This window comes from Myotis davidii, unplaced genomic scaffold, assembly GCF_000327345.1.
Source record: "Myotis davidii unplaced genomic scaffold, ASM32734v1 scaffold1755, whole genome shotgun sequence".
Classification (NCBI taxonomy): Eukaryota; Metazoa; Chordata; class Mammalia; order Chiroptera; family Vespertilionidae; genus Myotis; species Myotis davidii.
This window is the reverse complement of record NW_006286225.1, coordinates 157,131-172,333: the sequence shown is the minus strand read 5'-3', so window position 1 is coordinate 172,333 and position 15,203 is coordinate 157,131. Positions and strand designations below refer to the sequence as shown.

Here is a 15,203-nt window from a genome sequence, read left to right as displayed (position 1 = left end):
GTGTCCATTGATTCACTTATTGGCTTCTTCAACCATCTGTTCGGCCCTAACTGCTAAACACAGGCACCATCCGAGCACTGGCATTAAAGCTCTCTCTGCCCTCATGGAATTTCCAGCCTCGTCGGGGCGATGCACATTAAATAAGCATTTTTTTTTATAGAAAAAAAAATTTTTTTATATTTTATTTTTTACAAAGAGGAAGGGAGAGGAATAGAGAGTGAGAAACATCAATGAGAGAGAAACATCGATCAGCTGCCTCCTGCACACCCCCTACTGGGAATGTGCCCGCAACCAAGGTACATGTCCTTTGATGGAATCGAACCTGGGACCCTTCAGTCCACAGGCCGACGCTCTATCCACTGAGCCAAACCAAGTAGGGCTAAATGAGCATTCTTGCTAAAACGTGTTAAGTTGCAGTGCTGTTAAATACCACGGTGGAGAAGCACAGGCCAGCCTGGCCTGGAGCAAAGGGTCAAGGAAGGACCTGAAGAGGTGATTTTAGGGGAAACTTAAAAGATGAACAGCACTTGGCAGTGGGGAGAGAACCTATCACTAGGCTTCAGTGCTTACAAATGAAAATACAGACAACCTTGGTCTTAGAATTCTGTTTTTAAAACACTGAGTCAGCAACCACTGTAGAATTTTTATATTCATCAGAGATTGCATTTCAACCGAGTTTCTGACCACTAAAATATTAAGTCAATATAAGCCACAGAGTTTGTTGTTTTTTTGTTAATCCTCACCCAAGGATATTTTTTCCATTCATTTTTTTTAGAGAGAAGAAGGGAAGGGGAGGGAGAGAGAGAAATCCATTGGTTGCCTCCTGCATGTGCCCCTACCAGGGCCGGGGATGGAGCCTGCAACCTAGATATGTGCCCTTGACCAAAACTGAACCTGCGACCCTTCAGTTATCGGGCTGACTCTCTAACCACTGTGCAACTGGCCAGGCCTGTTCTTGTGTCATTACATCTGACCTCTAAGTGATACGCTTGATTTGTGGAATTTGTATTAAAAATCAAGCTTTCTGTGGCTCTTTGGCCCCTTGAGTGTGGCTCTTCCACAAATACCATGTGCAGGCGCACGTACAGTGCGATTGAAACTTCGTGGCCCATGCACAGAAGTTGGTTTTCGGCCTGGGCGAGTCTATTTTGAAGAAGTACTGTTGATATTTGGCTCTGTTGACTAATGAGTTTGCCGACCACTGGCCTAGATCATCAGATATTTGTGGTAAAGCTCAGCTTCAGAGCCAGGTCTGCCCCAGACTTAAGTGGTTCCCTGTCAGGGCACATGCCCGGGTTGTGTGCTCAGTCCCCAGTATGAGGCATGGAGGAGGCAACCAATTGATGATTCCATCTCTTTCTTCCTCACCCTTCCTCTCTGAAATCAATGAAAAAATGTATTTTTTTAAAACAGACACTGGGGTGGTGGGGGCTTGCCCAGGGTGGGACACGGAAGGGAGCTCAAGCAGGGGGAAAAGGAGACATATGTAAAACTTTAGACAATAAATAAATTAATTGAAAGTGAAAGAGTGAGGATTTTAAATTCTGTCCCCGCTCGCTCATCACTATTTGTTTGACCTTGGACAAGTCACTTACCTTTCTGAGCCTTAGTTTCTCTATTTGTCAAATGAGGATTATAACATTTACCTCAAAGTGGTAATAAAAAATATAGAAATTAATAAATATAACTGTTTATTCCAATGTATCATTACATAAGTCCAGGCTGTTTTTCTCTGTGAACTGGAGACAGTGATTAGCTGCTCCCACTGCAGTTTCTTTCCTGGCAGCCCCAGTCCCATGGAAAGTTGCAAGAAACATGGATTGTCTAATTTAGAAGAGATCTGTGTGGCCAGGGAGCTGACCACTGTGTTGTGTGTGGTTTAACCCGCGCCTTGCAAACTCTCCCACTTCACAATGCCCCTTCCTCCATTTTGACATTTTGTCTTTCTAAAACATCTCTTTGTTCTTCACCTATTTTTCCCATGACAGTACACACGGAGAACAATTTTTTCCTGCATGCAGAAAAGACTGGCCTCTGGCATCATACCCTGGCCGGTTTGCACCTACTTTTGCACCTTTCTTAAGTTAAGCAGGAAGTACTGGATGGTGTTTCCCTTAGAGCCCAGCACGCGGTGCTCATCATCCACCCCCCCTTGTCCCTCTGATAGTGTGACCCTCCCCATGGAGTGTGGGGTCCATGAGGCCAAAGGGACATGCCTACTCACAGCCCGGTCTCCCCACTTCTAGATTATAGGGGGCACAAAAATTCCTCCATCAATTGCCCTGATTCTGCTTCCAGTACCTGTAGTGGCCTTGTCCCCAAGTCCGTATTCCCACGGGTGTACGCTCAGCCAGGGTGTGTGCTCCTCAGCCTGTGGGTGGCCTTGCAGCAGCTATCAGTGGGATCTGCGGGCAGAGCTCCCAGGATGTGCTCACACACAGCCCCCACGGCTCTTCCTGGGGAAGTGGAGAGCTGGGGCTGGGAAGAGGGAGGACATTTGCAATGAGGGGTGGATGGGGCAGCCATGGACTCCTACCCAGACCTTTAAATTTTAAGGATGTGCTCAAGGTAGATAATCCTCATTTATTTTAAATTTCACCCAAATAAGCTCAACCTAACTACTTTCTGTGACCCCTAAATTCTTACTATCGCTTTCCATTTGAATTTCTTTGTTCAAATTATATTTGGCATATTTCCATCTACAGGAACAATACAGAAAACTAAAAGAAAAAGAGCTAACCAGCAGACTTATTTCTGAAATAGTCCATACTGTAATGTTATTGCTATAACTATCATATTTTGTTATTTTACATTTTTAGACAGTGGTACTTTTAAAAAAAAAGAAAGCATAATGAAGGCTTGATTACAAGGTTTAATTTAGTTATTACTGTAATCAGTTTAAGACCCATTTCAGTATATTATCTGAAATAGAATATTTTTATTAAGTTCCTGGCTGCTAGACCTGTCTACTTTCCTACTCATTAATATTCATATTTCCAATGCAGACTAAGAGACTCTAATTTTAGGGCTGGAGTTTGCTGATTAGAGGAACAAAACAGAGTCCTCTGAAGGAAGGCAGAGCTCTGACGCATAACCAACCCTAATGGCCCAGGCTAGGGCTCTTCTGATTTTCCTTTTGCCATGTTACAAAGCTCCCTCCGCCTCCAGGAAAAAAAAACAGAAAAAGAAGAAGGGATTGGATATGCAAGTAGAAGCTTTTGCAAAACGGCTGAATTGCTCCACATAAGAGAGAGTGAAGCTGAATTCCCAGAACTGTCAAGGGAGGGAGGGAGTTGAAATGGGAGGGGGAGAAAGGAGAAGGCAGGAAGATGAAGAATGTCTGCATGCTCTGTGATGTGATAGCTTCCCGAGAACACCAGGTATTCGGTCCTGAGCTTGCAAAAGGTCTGGGGAGAGTGGGGTTCTCCAGGTAACTGACTGACTGACATGTCGGAATTGGTCTGGGGCACAACAGAGGTGACACATGCAGATGCAGGACCGGAGAGGTGGTCTTGGACTTCCACAGCCTGTGAAACTCGGACTTGAGCCAAGTTTAATCAGATGTCTGAGGAATAAGAAGCCACCAGTGACATCTTTAGGCCAACAACAAATAATAATAATAGTGAAACTAAGTCTTAATTCTTTAGTGCCGGGAGAGAGGACGCATTTAATTTACCCCGCACACTGCATAGAAGAAAAAACAAGCTCTACAGAAGCTCAAGCCGTTTGCTCTATGTCCCAGGACCAGAAGTGGAGAACATAGGACTAGACTGGAGGCTTCCTGAAGCCACTCTCCTAGTTTATACTGAAATGAAAGAGAAAAAAAGCATAAAAAATGAATGGGTTTTTGGACACAAGTTGCTTAAATAAAAGGAACACAAGATGAGAAATCAAAGACCCAGCTTCTAACCTCACATCTTCCTCTTCGCGATGAGTTGCCTCTGGAGAAGTTCCTTCCCTTCTCTGAATGTTTCTTCATCTGTTAAGAATGAGGCTTGGTTCACCTAACAAACTCGTTATTTTGTGTATGTTTCTGCTTAGGGAAAAGCAGATGTTAGCGTGAGTTCATAAGGTAAACGATGATACTTGGGTGAGTTTTGAAAGCGTGTTTTGGAAACGTTAGATGACCTGTTAATTTATAAAACCAATACTGCCCCGGCTACTGCTCACCCTTCCCCTGAGGCACATGGGGTGAGGAACGGAGCAGATGGAAGAGGGGAGATAACTGAGCATATGAACATATTTATGGCAGCCCAGTCTCTGTACCCGCAGGCAGAATTGTTGGATCCTTTAGTCCTGGGCAGGCACGCTTCCCCTGCAGAGTCCTGGAGGGGCTCAGAGGCTTTCTTGAGAAGCTCGTTCTTGGCATCCAGTCCTTAACGGGACTCCTCTCCACACTCACTCCCACCCTTCCCTCTTACCCCATGCGCTTTCTCTGCTCTTCAATCCTAATCTCCCAGAGGGACCTGCATGATTGGAGGTGTCCCTGCTGGGTTAAGGTCTCTCCCATCTTTGTCCTGGGACCTGCTGTAGCTGAGACAACCGACTGTTGTCACTATGGTTATAGGGCTTTTCCACTTGCCCAGTACTGAAAGGGTTATAAGTGCTTCACATCTTTATGTAGGTGTAATGTGTTTGCATCTCCTGTATTTACTCTTTCCTCCAATATGTATGTTCTGAACAATTATTATGTGTCAGGAACGGTTTCTAGTGAACAAAATAGACAAAATTTCTATTCTAGTAGTGGTGAGGGGATGGGGATGGCAGTTGCCAAATAAAATACCCAATTAAACTTGAACTTCAGGTAAACAGCCCATAGTTTTTGATATGACTATATCCCTTTTATTGCTTGGGATATATTGAACTAAAAAAGTATTTGTTGTTTATCTAAAATTCAAATTTAACTGGGTATTTTGTATTTTTATTTCCCAAATCTGGCATTCATAGTAAGGGAGATAAAACTTTTCTTTTTTTAATTATAGCTTAGGTGGTAATTGGTGCAATAGAGAAAATAAAGTGAGGCAATGGGCAGAGGGAGTGCTGGCAGTGGTGGAGATTCTGGGGCCACCCCTGTAATAAGGGGATATTTATATATCTCCAATATACAAGTGGGCTGTGTTTTAGATGTAAAATGGGTGTAGATAACATACATAAAAGAATTGTTTCCAAGGATGAATAGTTCAGCAGACCACCCCTCACAAACTTACTAAAAAGATAGTGGAGCAAAACTATATGTTATCAGTGTCAACTGGGTCTCCCTTACGTCAAACTTTTTAAGCTGGGGGTGGGTATCCCTGGGAGTTCACACAAGTATGCACAGGTACAAAAAGAATAAGGGTTCTTCTAGAGCACTGATAACACTTGAAGGTTGGCGCTAAGATTCTTATTTTGTACGAGAGGCCCTGTGCATGAAATTCGTGCTTGGGTAGGGTCCCTAGGGCTAGCTGGCAATCAGGGCTGATCTGGGCTTTCCATCTGCCTGCCGGGGCCTTCCTTCATTCTGTGCCACCCCCTAGTGGTCAACGCATGTCATTGTGAGCAATCGAACTCCCGGTCTTCCAGTTGAATTCCCGAGGGGACACTTTGCATATTAGGCTTTTACATACATAGATTGTTGTGTCATGCTACATTTCTATAAATGTTAAGGTAAAATATATTGGTTATTTTGTACCTTCTATCTTCACTCAAGTTCATGTTCATACTCTTTTGCCATTAGGAGACTAGAATGGCAAAACTAAATTAGAGAGAGAGAAAACACATATGAATGGAGAGCAGGAACCCCATTTTCCTTCCTCTTCCCCAAATAGTTATATCTGAAGTCTGGGTTGGGTGCCTCACCTTCAAAGAATCCTCCTCTACCAAGTGATGTTTATCCAATTGCTGCCAAAACCGTTGAGGCCCCGAAGCCTAAAAAGGGAACAGCTACTCTCCACCGTGACTGCCCATAGAGGAAGAATGACTCAAGGCCAATCCTGTTCACTACGCAAGCTACTGGGATCCTTCAGCATTCTGTCACCTCCAGGAAGAAAGGTCCCATACAGCCAGTGTTTAGAGAGGTATCCGTGGCCTCGCTGCCCACTTTTCGTCTTTATTTTATTGCATATATGCACCAACACCCCCAATTCCAACAATCTTAAGGCTGACGCCACATTCTGGTCCATGCTCCTTATAGTTATTTTTCTCTTCTGTTTGGATGAGTTCTTTAAGAAAATTTAGTACTAGTACATAACAGAAGCAAATCTGTTTTTGACAAGTGAATGCAGAATTATATTATGCTAAAAATGTTAAGCTATGACTCATTCTCATTGCCAGAGTGAAAAACAATTATGATTGAGTAATGGCGAGCGATATTGCTGCTAAATAACCTATCTCCCTTTAGCACTCAATTACATGAGAAAACTGCATTCCTTTCTGTCTTAAAATATTTTTTCAAGTTGTACCTGAAATAATTGTAAAAGCCCTGAATTACGTTTTACATTAGAGTTCTAAAGAGTGGTGTAAAAAAAAAAAAAAAGAAAAGAAAGCCATCTTTCTTAAAAGTCAGCCCAACTTATTTTTAGCTTGAATATGCGAATTATCCTTTGGGAATAGCCTTAGAATTTAAAGTATATTAGAGAAAACCACATCAATCTCCCTGTAGTTAAGATGTTAGCTGCTGTTTCTCTTTATTCTGTCTTTGGATTGTCCTTCAGAATGTGTGAATGTGAAATGCATTCAGAAAAAAAATGGATAGTACCAACAAATGATACTGTCTCTCTATACACACAAAACCTAATTCCCTTTTCTTTGGTCTGTCTTTTCTGATATATTTCTCTGAATGTGTACATTTTTTAAAAAATAAATTTTATTGATTTTTTTACAGAGAGGAAGGGAGAGAGATAGAGAGAGCTAGAAACATGGATGAGAGAGAAACATCAGCTGCCTCCTGCACATCTCCTACTGGGGATGTGCCTGCAACCCAGGTACATGCCCTTGACCGGAATCGAACCTGGGACCTTTCAGTCTGCAGGCCGACGCTCTATCCACTGAGCCAAACCGGTTTCGGCTGAATGTGTACATTTTTACTACATTATATAACAATAGAATATTATTATAACTTTATTTGAAGAAGCTTCATGATAATTATATTTTGTACTCAGAAAATATGAACACTATATATAACATATGGTTCATTCTCCATTAAGACGTACCTTTGATTTATATTTATTGTGTCTCTTTACTTCATGAAGTATAAGAAAACTTTGCTTAAAAAAATAGTCTATCGCCTGACCAGTATAGCTCAATGGTTGAGCATCAACCCAGGAACCATGGGGCCACCAGTTCAATTCCCAATCAGGGCACATGCCAGGGTTGCAGGCTCCATCCCCGGTGGGGGTCATGCAGGAAGCAGCCGAGGTATTGATATTTTTTATCTCTCTATTCTTCTTCCTTCCTCCCTTTCTAAAAAAATCAATAAAATACATTTTACAAAACAATCTATTACTTTAATTAGATGCCCCAAGCTATTTTTGTATATATATTTTCTCACTCAAAAATAAGCTCTTTAGACACAGACATTTGCCATGTCTATTTCATCTTTATATACCATGAAAAAGACCAGAGTAGTGTATAAAATAAATTTTCACTAAATTCAGTGTTAGTTGAATGAATTAATGCACTGATGGCGAACCTATGACACGCGTGTCAGAGGTGACACACGAACTCATTTTTTTGGTTGATTTTTCTTTGTTAAATGGCATTTAAATATATAAAATAAATATCAAAAATATAAGTCTTTGTTTTACTATGATTGAAAATATCAAAACATGTCTATTTGTGACATGGCACCAGAGTTAAGATAGGATTTTTCAAAATGATGCCACATCAAGCTCAAAAGGTTCACCATCACTGAATTAATGCCTTTCAGTACCCCATAACCTGACGTTGGTACACAAAGTTGTACAGCATTTTATCTTTAACATTTCTTTCTCACAACCCAAGAAAATAATTTTGGATAACAACAGAATGCTCCAAAACCTCCTAATCTAAGTTTGCATATATTTTTCTTGATATAATTTATTTAAAAGGTGAAGTTCTATGAGTCATTTTTTCCTTCTTCATTTCATTTTCTTTTGATTCACTTAGGAAAAGCTTATTCAAATTTTAGCTTTACAATTTTATGAGATATGTATTTAAATTATAAACACATGGAAAATATTTAACCTTACAAGTGATAACTGCAAAACTTAGCAACAGTAACTCTTCTGTGCTTATTAAAATAGCCAAAAATTGTTAAAATTGTGATATCCGGTTCTGATGAAATTGTGGAAAAGTAACAGAGTGGGTGCCTATACATGCAGATAAAACTCAGAACCTTTTTGGAAAGCTATTAAGAAATATTTGCAGAGGTGTTTTTTTTAGTTTATGTTTAACTAGAGGCCTAGTGCATGAAATTTGTGCACTGGGGGAGGGGTCCCTCAGCCCAGCCTGCACCCTCTCCAATCTGGGACCCCTCAGGGGATGTCCAACTGCCGGTTTAGGCCTGATCCCTATGGGCAGTCAGACATCCCTCTCACAATCCAGGACTGCTGGCTTCCAACCACTTCCCTGCCCGATTGCCCCTAACAGCTTCTGCCTATCAGTCTAATCACTCCCTAACCACTCCACTGCCAGCCTGATCGATGCCTAACTGCTCCCTTGCCGACCTGGTCACCCCTAACTGCCCTCCCCTGCCAGCCATCTTGTGCCCACAAGGGGACGGCCATCTTGTGTGAGGGTGTGAGGGTCAATTTGCATATTACCTCTCTATTATATAGGATAGCAAAAAAAATGGCAATTACCTAAGTATTCAACAATTTAAACAGGTTCAAACCTAACTTTGGTAAATGATAATTCAACTATTCACAACACAATCATGAATAGTGTGTGAAAACAAATGTGTGATATCTATATTCTATACATATAGAAGCCTAATATGCAAATTGTCTCCTCAGTAGTTCATTTGGGAGATTGGGAGTTTGATTGCTCGCTATGATGTGTGCTGACCACCAGGGCGTGGCGTGGAATGAAGGATGGCCCCAGCCAGCAGCTGGCATCTGGGGAAGGGAGGCTTTGGCCAGCAGCTGGAAGGCCCCACTTGGCCCTGATCGCTGGCCAGACCTAGGGACTCTACCCTTTATTTTTGAGTATACAATTCAAGATTTATATAAGCTTAAGTTACTTATTTTAAAATTGCACAATGTGGGAGAACAGTTTAAAAAAGAATCAAACACACCATTGCGAGGTAATTCAATGAGCTGCTTTTTTTAAAACCAAATTTGTACAGAAAAGAAAAATCCCGGATCACAATCTATATCATACAGTCACCCTGTTCAATATGTGGGGCACCACGGGAGCCCCAGTGGAGGAGCTGATAGGCAGCTGGACTGCGGAAGTGGAAAAACCTTGAGTTCCCTTTGTTCTCCAGTGTATCTTGTATAAAATATTACATTTTTAAACACGTATTTACAGTGTTTGCACCAACAGATTTCATGCACCAGGCCTCTAGTAAAATAATAATAATAAACAGGTCAGACTATGTAATCAGCTGACAATTGCTTAAAAATATGTAAGCATACGTAAAAAAAAGACTAGAAGGAAACAGGACAAAATGAAAACAATTATTATAGGGTGATGGGATCATGGGTGCAGTTTTTATTTGTTTCCTTTTATGTTAAAATATTATTTTAAAAATGTATAAAATCTAGGAAAAAAGGGATCAAGTTTTAGTCCCTCAATGTCCATATATTAAGGTAGACGTTATATAGATACCTAAGCAATGTTTCTCTTCCTTGCTTCAAAATCTCAGCATATATTTTGTCCAGAATACCAGAACCAAAGGTTAGTACAAATAAAACCAAGTGGAATCATTTGAGACATGTGTTTTTATGAAATTATAAACTATTACAATTTTTTAAATATCCCAATGGAAATAATTGCTTTTTTTAAAATAGTATACTAGCAATAAGCTACAGTACAGAACTTTGTGACTGATGAATAAATTATGTTTGTGATTCTTGTTAGCAGTACAAATGCAGGATATGATTGTCTAAAACCTATATTCTGGGACACTTAAATAACATGAGAATGTCCAAGTTTCAAATATGACTGTTGTCATTTGACATTTATCATGAGTATATTAAGACATAGGCCATGTTCGTACTGCCTAAATTTTGCATACTATTTACACAACTTATTCTGGGCTTGACCATTTATTATTATTATTATTATTATTATTATTACTACCATGGTTATTCTTTGAAAGTCTAAATAAAGTTTGTATTGTTCCCTGGTAGCATCTATTGTTTGCATTCAACCATGTGTTTGGACATTAGCACATCCTGTTGTAGTCTTTGAAGAAAGTAGACTGGATAGCTCTTTTTCTGGTTGCACAGTAAAATCATAGTCCTCTTTTGGAGTGGATTCTATTTCCAAGTAACCCTTTTGATTTACAAATGGTCTATCAAAAATTTCCTATAATGGCCAGCGTTATTCCAAGATAGCAGTTTGCCATTTTAGCAAGGAAAGTGCAAGAGTTGTGATTATAGTGTAACTTGATATAGAAAGCAGAATTTCTTGCATGAAGTTAAGACTTTCACAATTATAATAATCCAGTATAACAGTAAAACATTTTTTTCTTTTCTAGAAAGATACCATAAGCTTCACATTGCTTAATTTATCTGATAGATGTACAAAAATCACCTTTATAAGTAATATTTAATTCAGGTTTCTATGCATTCTGAAAGGGCATTTATAAATGAGAAGTATAAACTGACTGATAATGGGGATAGAATACTCATCATCTACTCTCTCCCGACCTGTGGATGCATTCACTCATTCAGCAGTGCATCATATTGTTAAGAGCACAGTCTCTTATGCCAGATCATGAGAGTTCAAACCTTGGCTGTAGTTGTGTAAATCTGAAAAAATTATTTAACCTTTCTGTGCTTTTCTTTGTGCATCTGATATGTAGAGATAAAGATAGTACTTACCTCATAGAAATTTGTGATAATTGAGTTAGTGAATGTAACATTCCTGGCACTTAAATGTTACTACTATTATGATCATTAATGTACATATTTTCATATATGTATATGTTCATATGTATTTTTGCTGAGAGCACCAATATTAAAATGGCACAATCCCTGCCCCCCAGGTGACTTACAAAACATGCTTACAAATCAACTAAATTTGCTGTGAAACTAAAACTAATCTAAGAATGAAATTTGTTTTTTTTTTAATTAACTAAGAAGCAACTTTACAACCCTCAGTGGAAGAAGGAAATGGTCCAGTCATTGGAGCACATAATCAAGGGCTTTGGAAAGGTTTTGTAATGAAAATGAAATTCCAGTTGCTCTAAGTTGGAGCCACATGGAAGCCCTGGCAGCCGGAGTCTCTCCCCTTTGCTTCGGGCCCTTCAAGCCACTTCTCCTCCTTGGTAAACATTTGCTGGCTCAGCATCTAAAAAGACTGGGATGCATCATCATCTTTCTGAAATGGAATGCTTTCTAGCATAATAGCCATCATCTTTTCCCCAAATTCCTATCATTCAATGTGACGAGAGCCATACGTCTGAATGTTTTATTGGAATTATTTTTACAGCGAAGTTGGAAAGAGAAAACAAAGCCATTTTCACTTTTTACTTTTGTATCAAATGTGTCTAAATGAATTAAGTAGATGTGTCTGTTCTTCACGCTTTAGATTTGGAAATGCTCATTTGATTAAGTCTAATTGTATAATGATTTAGTCTATATTTTCCTGAACTGACCAATCACTTAAAAGTCTTATGTTTTCAGATGTCTTTTACTCATGCAACAAATACTTATTTGTTGCCTACAATGTACCCAGTACCATGGTAGATGCTCATTTCACATTGATAAATTGCTTTTGCTTTCTTAATGGAGAAAAGACTGAACAAAAAAAATTAGCCCAGGTTTATCTTTGGTGCTTAGCACTTTTTGGGGGGACCAAATAAACTAACTTGTATTTACACTGGTAGACACTTACTTTCTATCTACGCTGAGAGCATTGTTAGATGACCATATCTTCCAATGATTTATATAATGTGCTGATTTTGTCTATTTTATTTAGTAATACCTATTTTTTTATTTTGAGGGTGAGCCTGGGTTGCCTGGAGCAGTGGGACAGAACGGAATACCAGGGCCAAAGGTCAGTACAAATAAAATTTAGTAAAATTATTTGAGACATGAATTTTCATGAAATTGTAAACTAATACAATTTTTTTTAATATTCCACTGATTTTACCTATTTGTTATCATTGTTTTTTGTCAATAGTATAATATGCTATAGTACAGAACTTAGTGACTAATGAATAAATTATGCTTGTGATTTTTGTTAGCATTACAAATGCAAGATAAAATCATCTAAAACCTATATCCTAGGACACAACATGAGAAAGTACATGTTTCAAATATGAGTGTTGTCATTTGACACTTAATATGAGCGTATTCAAACGTAGGCCATGTCCATACTGCCTAAAATTTGTATTCTAGTTACACAACTCACTAAAGATGCAGTTCTCAGTGCCGCTGTGGCTTTTCCTCAAGATTTGGCGGCCTCTAGCACTTACACAACACAACCAGTTAATCAAATGAAGAGCAGAATAAAGACGTGGCATGTTTAAAATTTAAAAATGGATGTAGTCGATTACTAAACAGGGAAAAATGTAATGAAGATTATTTTTTTTGGATTGCAAGTTTTCTTTGTTTCTTGAAGAACAAATGAATCTGTTAAATATAAAAAGATTGGTGACAGTTTAGTTTAAACCAAGCAGGCAGACAAATCCCAAATCCTTTGATGGGTGAACATCCCTTGAAGTACAAAACTAACGTCTAATCCTGTCAGCTGTGCTGGTGTTTATCCGTACTCACAGATGCCTGTCAGCTGATTTTACAGATCACATTGCTATTGACAGGCACTTAGGATGGACCTAAAACCTGTAGACCTGTCCTTTGTCCTGTAAAAGAGGAAAGAAGATATTTCTTCTGGCTCTACAGCCATTCTCCTGGTCTGTTCCCTCTCTTGTTCCTGCTAAAGAGCCAAATGGTAGGAGTTAGTGCTCAAGGCCTGTTCTCAGTGCTATCCTTCTGTTGCCTAGCAACCCTCGATGGATGGTGAGCGCTGAAAGGTAGTCAGAAATTCAGAAAGCCAAAGGGTCAGGCTGACTTCCAGTGAGTGAAAATAATCTTGACTCCAAACTGACTTCTAGAGTGGGTTATAATTTTTAAAAACACAATAATCACCGTAAACCATTTTCAAAGCAGTTGATCTCATGGCAGCACTTACACTTTGTGTAAAGGGAATATTCTCATAACGTGTATAATTTACTTTAGAACTCTCCCACGCCATCCTGTGTCCCTTCCCAGGTAAAGGGAAAATGAGGTACTCTGCAGAGCACGGCTTTTCACTTTAGTCCGCATAGTAACGGGGTCGTCATTCTGAGTAAAGACATTCTCCTAAACTCACTTTGATTCAGCCATCCTGCTGTTTTTCCTGAAGGTGCCAGTGCCTCCCAAAGTACACCTGACTTGGAACATGCCGGTTCCCGGTAGGGTAGAGTTCACGACATTGTGAAGGGGTCCAAGTTCAGGACTGTATTTATGGTCATGATAGGAGAAGACAGAACTACACGGGGACTCTGGAACCCTGAAATAGCCCATGTACCAGGGGCTGCTTTGAATAAAGACTTCGTGCAAGGATGTGCTCACCTACCTTACTGATTCTGCGTTTCGGCAGAATACAAAGTCCTAGACTAAAAAACTGCCCAAGACATTAAATTGCCACCACACTGTTCTCCTTAGAGCCCAGTTTAAGGATGATAATCTTAAATATCTTTCTTTAGTCCTCTAAAGGCAAAGAATTAAGATTTTATTTTATATTGATATCCATGCCCAATTCTCCCGGAAACTCATATTACCATTTGTTTTCATGTAGCAACTATATATTGCCCCCCAAAAGGGTCACATATGATTTATCAACTATGTTCAATATCTGATTTTGTTTGGTATTGCTTAATTGGGTGTTTTACAATTTAATATGTCACTCAATCTTTGTTCTTTTATTCTCCTCCAGGGAGAACCTGGAGAGCGAGGAGAAAAGGTGAGGTTTATTCTACCCACATTTATCTTCCACCACCTCCCCCTCCCCCAAAGAGGTACCAAGCAGAACTGTATAAAGTATGGACAGATGAATAGATTTAGGTATAGATTTATAGATATAGATATAATGACGACTGTTTTTTTTCATAATTAATTAGTGGAAGGAGAAAATTGTGTAATTCTTATATGTAGAAAGAAATTTTTAAAGGGCTTAAAGAAATGGAGGGAAAAGGAACAAATTTAAACATTCTATGTCTGGAGTTTAAATGACTTTCAGAAATCCCGGGCCTGCAAAATTTCTTTTCTCCCTGCTCACTAATGCCACTCCAGTGCTTTTCTGAGCATCCACATCTCTCTGCTGCTTCTTAGGTCACTGAGTTAAAGGGATACAGATGTTTACCGGAGCGAATATACTGAGAGTTGCCCCACAAAGAATTCCCATAAAAACCAAAAAGAGAAACAAAAGAAGAAGAGTGCCATATGTTAAATTTCTCTTTGCTGTCCTTCCTTACTACCTTTGGGCATGTCCTGATCATTTTTAGACTCTCAGAGCATATTGTAAAGCTAATTTTCCTGGTTCTCATGCTTCTTTCTAGTGTTTGAGAAGTGAGCTGTCTGACAGGAAACTTCCAGATAGTCCATAATGCTCTTCCTAAGTGATCTGATCTTTCTGACAAATCAGTATCATCACCTCTCCTCCCCAAAGAAATACCTCTAAAGATCCAGCAAACGTTTGAATGTAACTCTAATGTAGGTGTTAAAAAACAAAAAGAACAAAAGCCACTTATTTAAATGGAAGGAGAACAAAGCAGAGGGGACACTCAGACCCTCTGTCCCATGTCTGTCTGCTCTGAACCTGTTTTCCTAATGAGAAAGTTAGTTTCTTTGCTTTTGTTTTTTAACAAAGGGATTTCCAAGCAATTTTTTAAGTATGCTGCCTATTGAGGTCCCTCATAACAGATTATCAGTACATTTACATGGCGTCCAGCCAGTTCATGGTAATGAACTTGAAGTTAATTAGTCACCCGATGACTCTTTTGTGTGGACACTCAGGAGGAAAAAGGGGCA

General features: G+C 39.5%; 1 protein-coding gene across 1 annotated transcript in view; it reads left to right on the top strand.

Moving 5' to 3' along the window:
* LOC102756642 (collagen alpha-1(XXV) chain) overlaps positions 1-15,203 on the top strand; it is a 209,248-nt gene that overhangs the window by 116,184 nt on the left and 77,861 nt on the right. The window contains exons 11-12 of the mRNA XM_015559760.1: positions 12,133-12,186; positions 14,110-14,136. Of these exons, the coding sequence (XP_015415246.1) occupies positions 12,133-12,186; positions 14,110-14,136 (81 nt within the window). The remainder of the gene's footprint in view (positions 1-12,132; positions 12,187-14,109; positions 14,137-15,203) is intronic.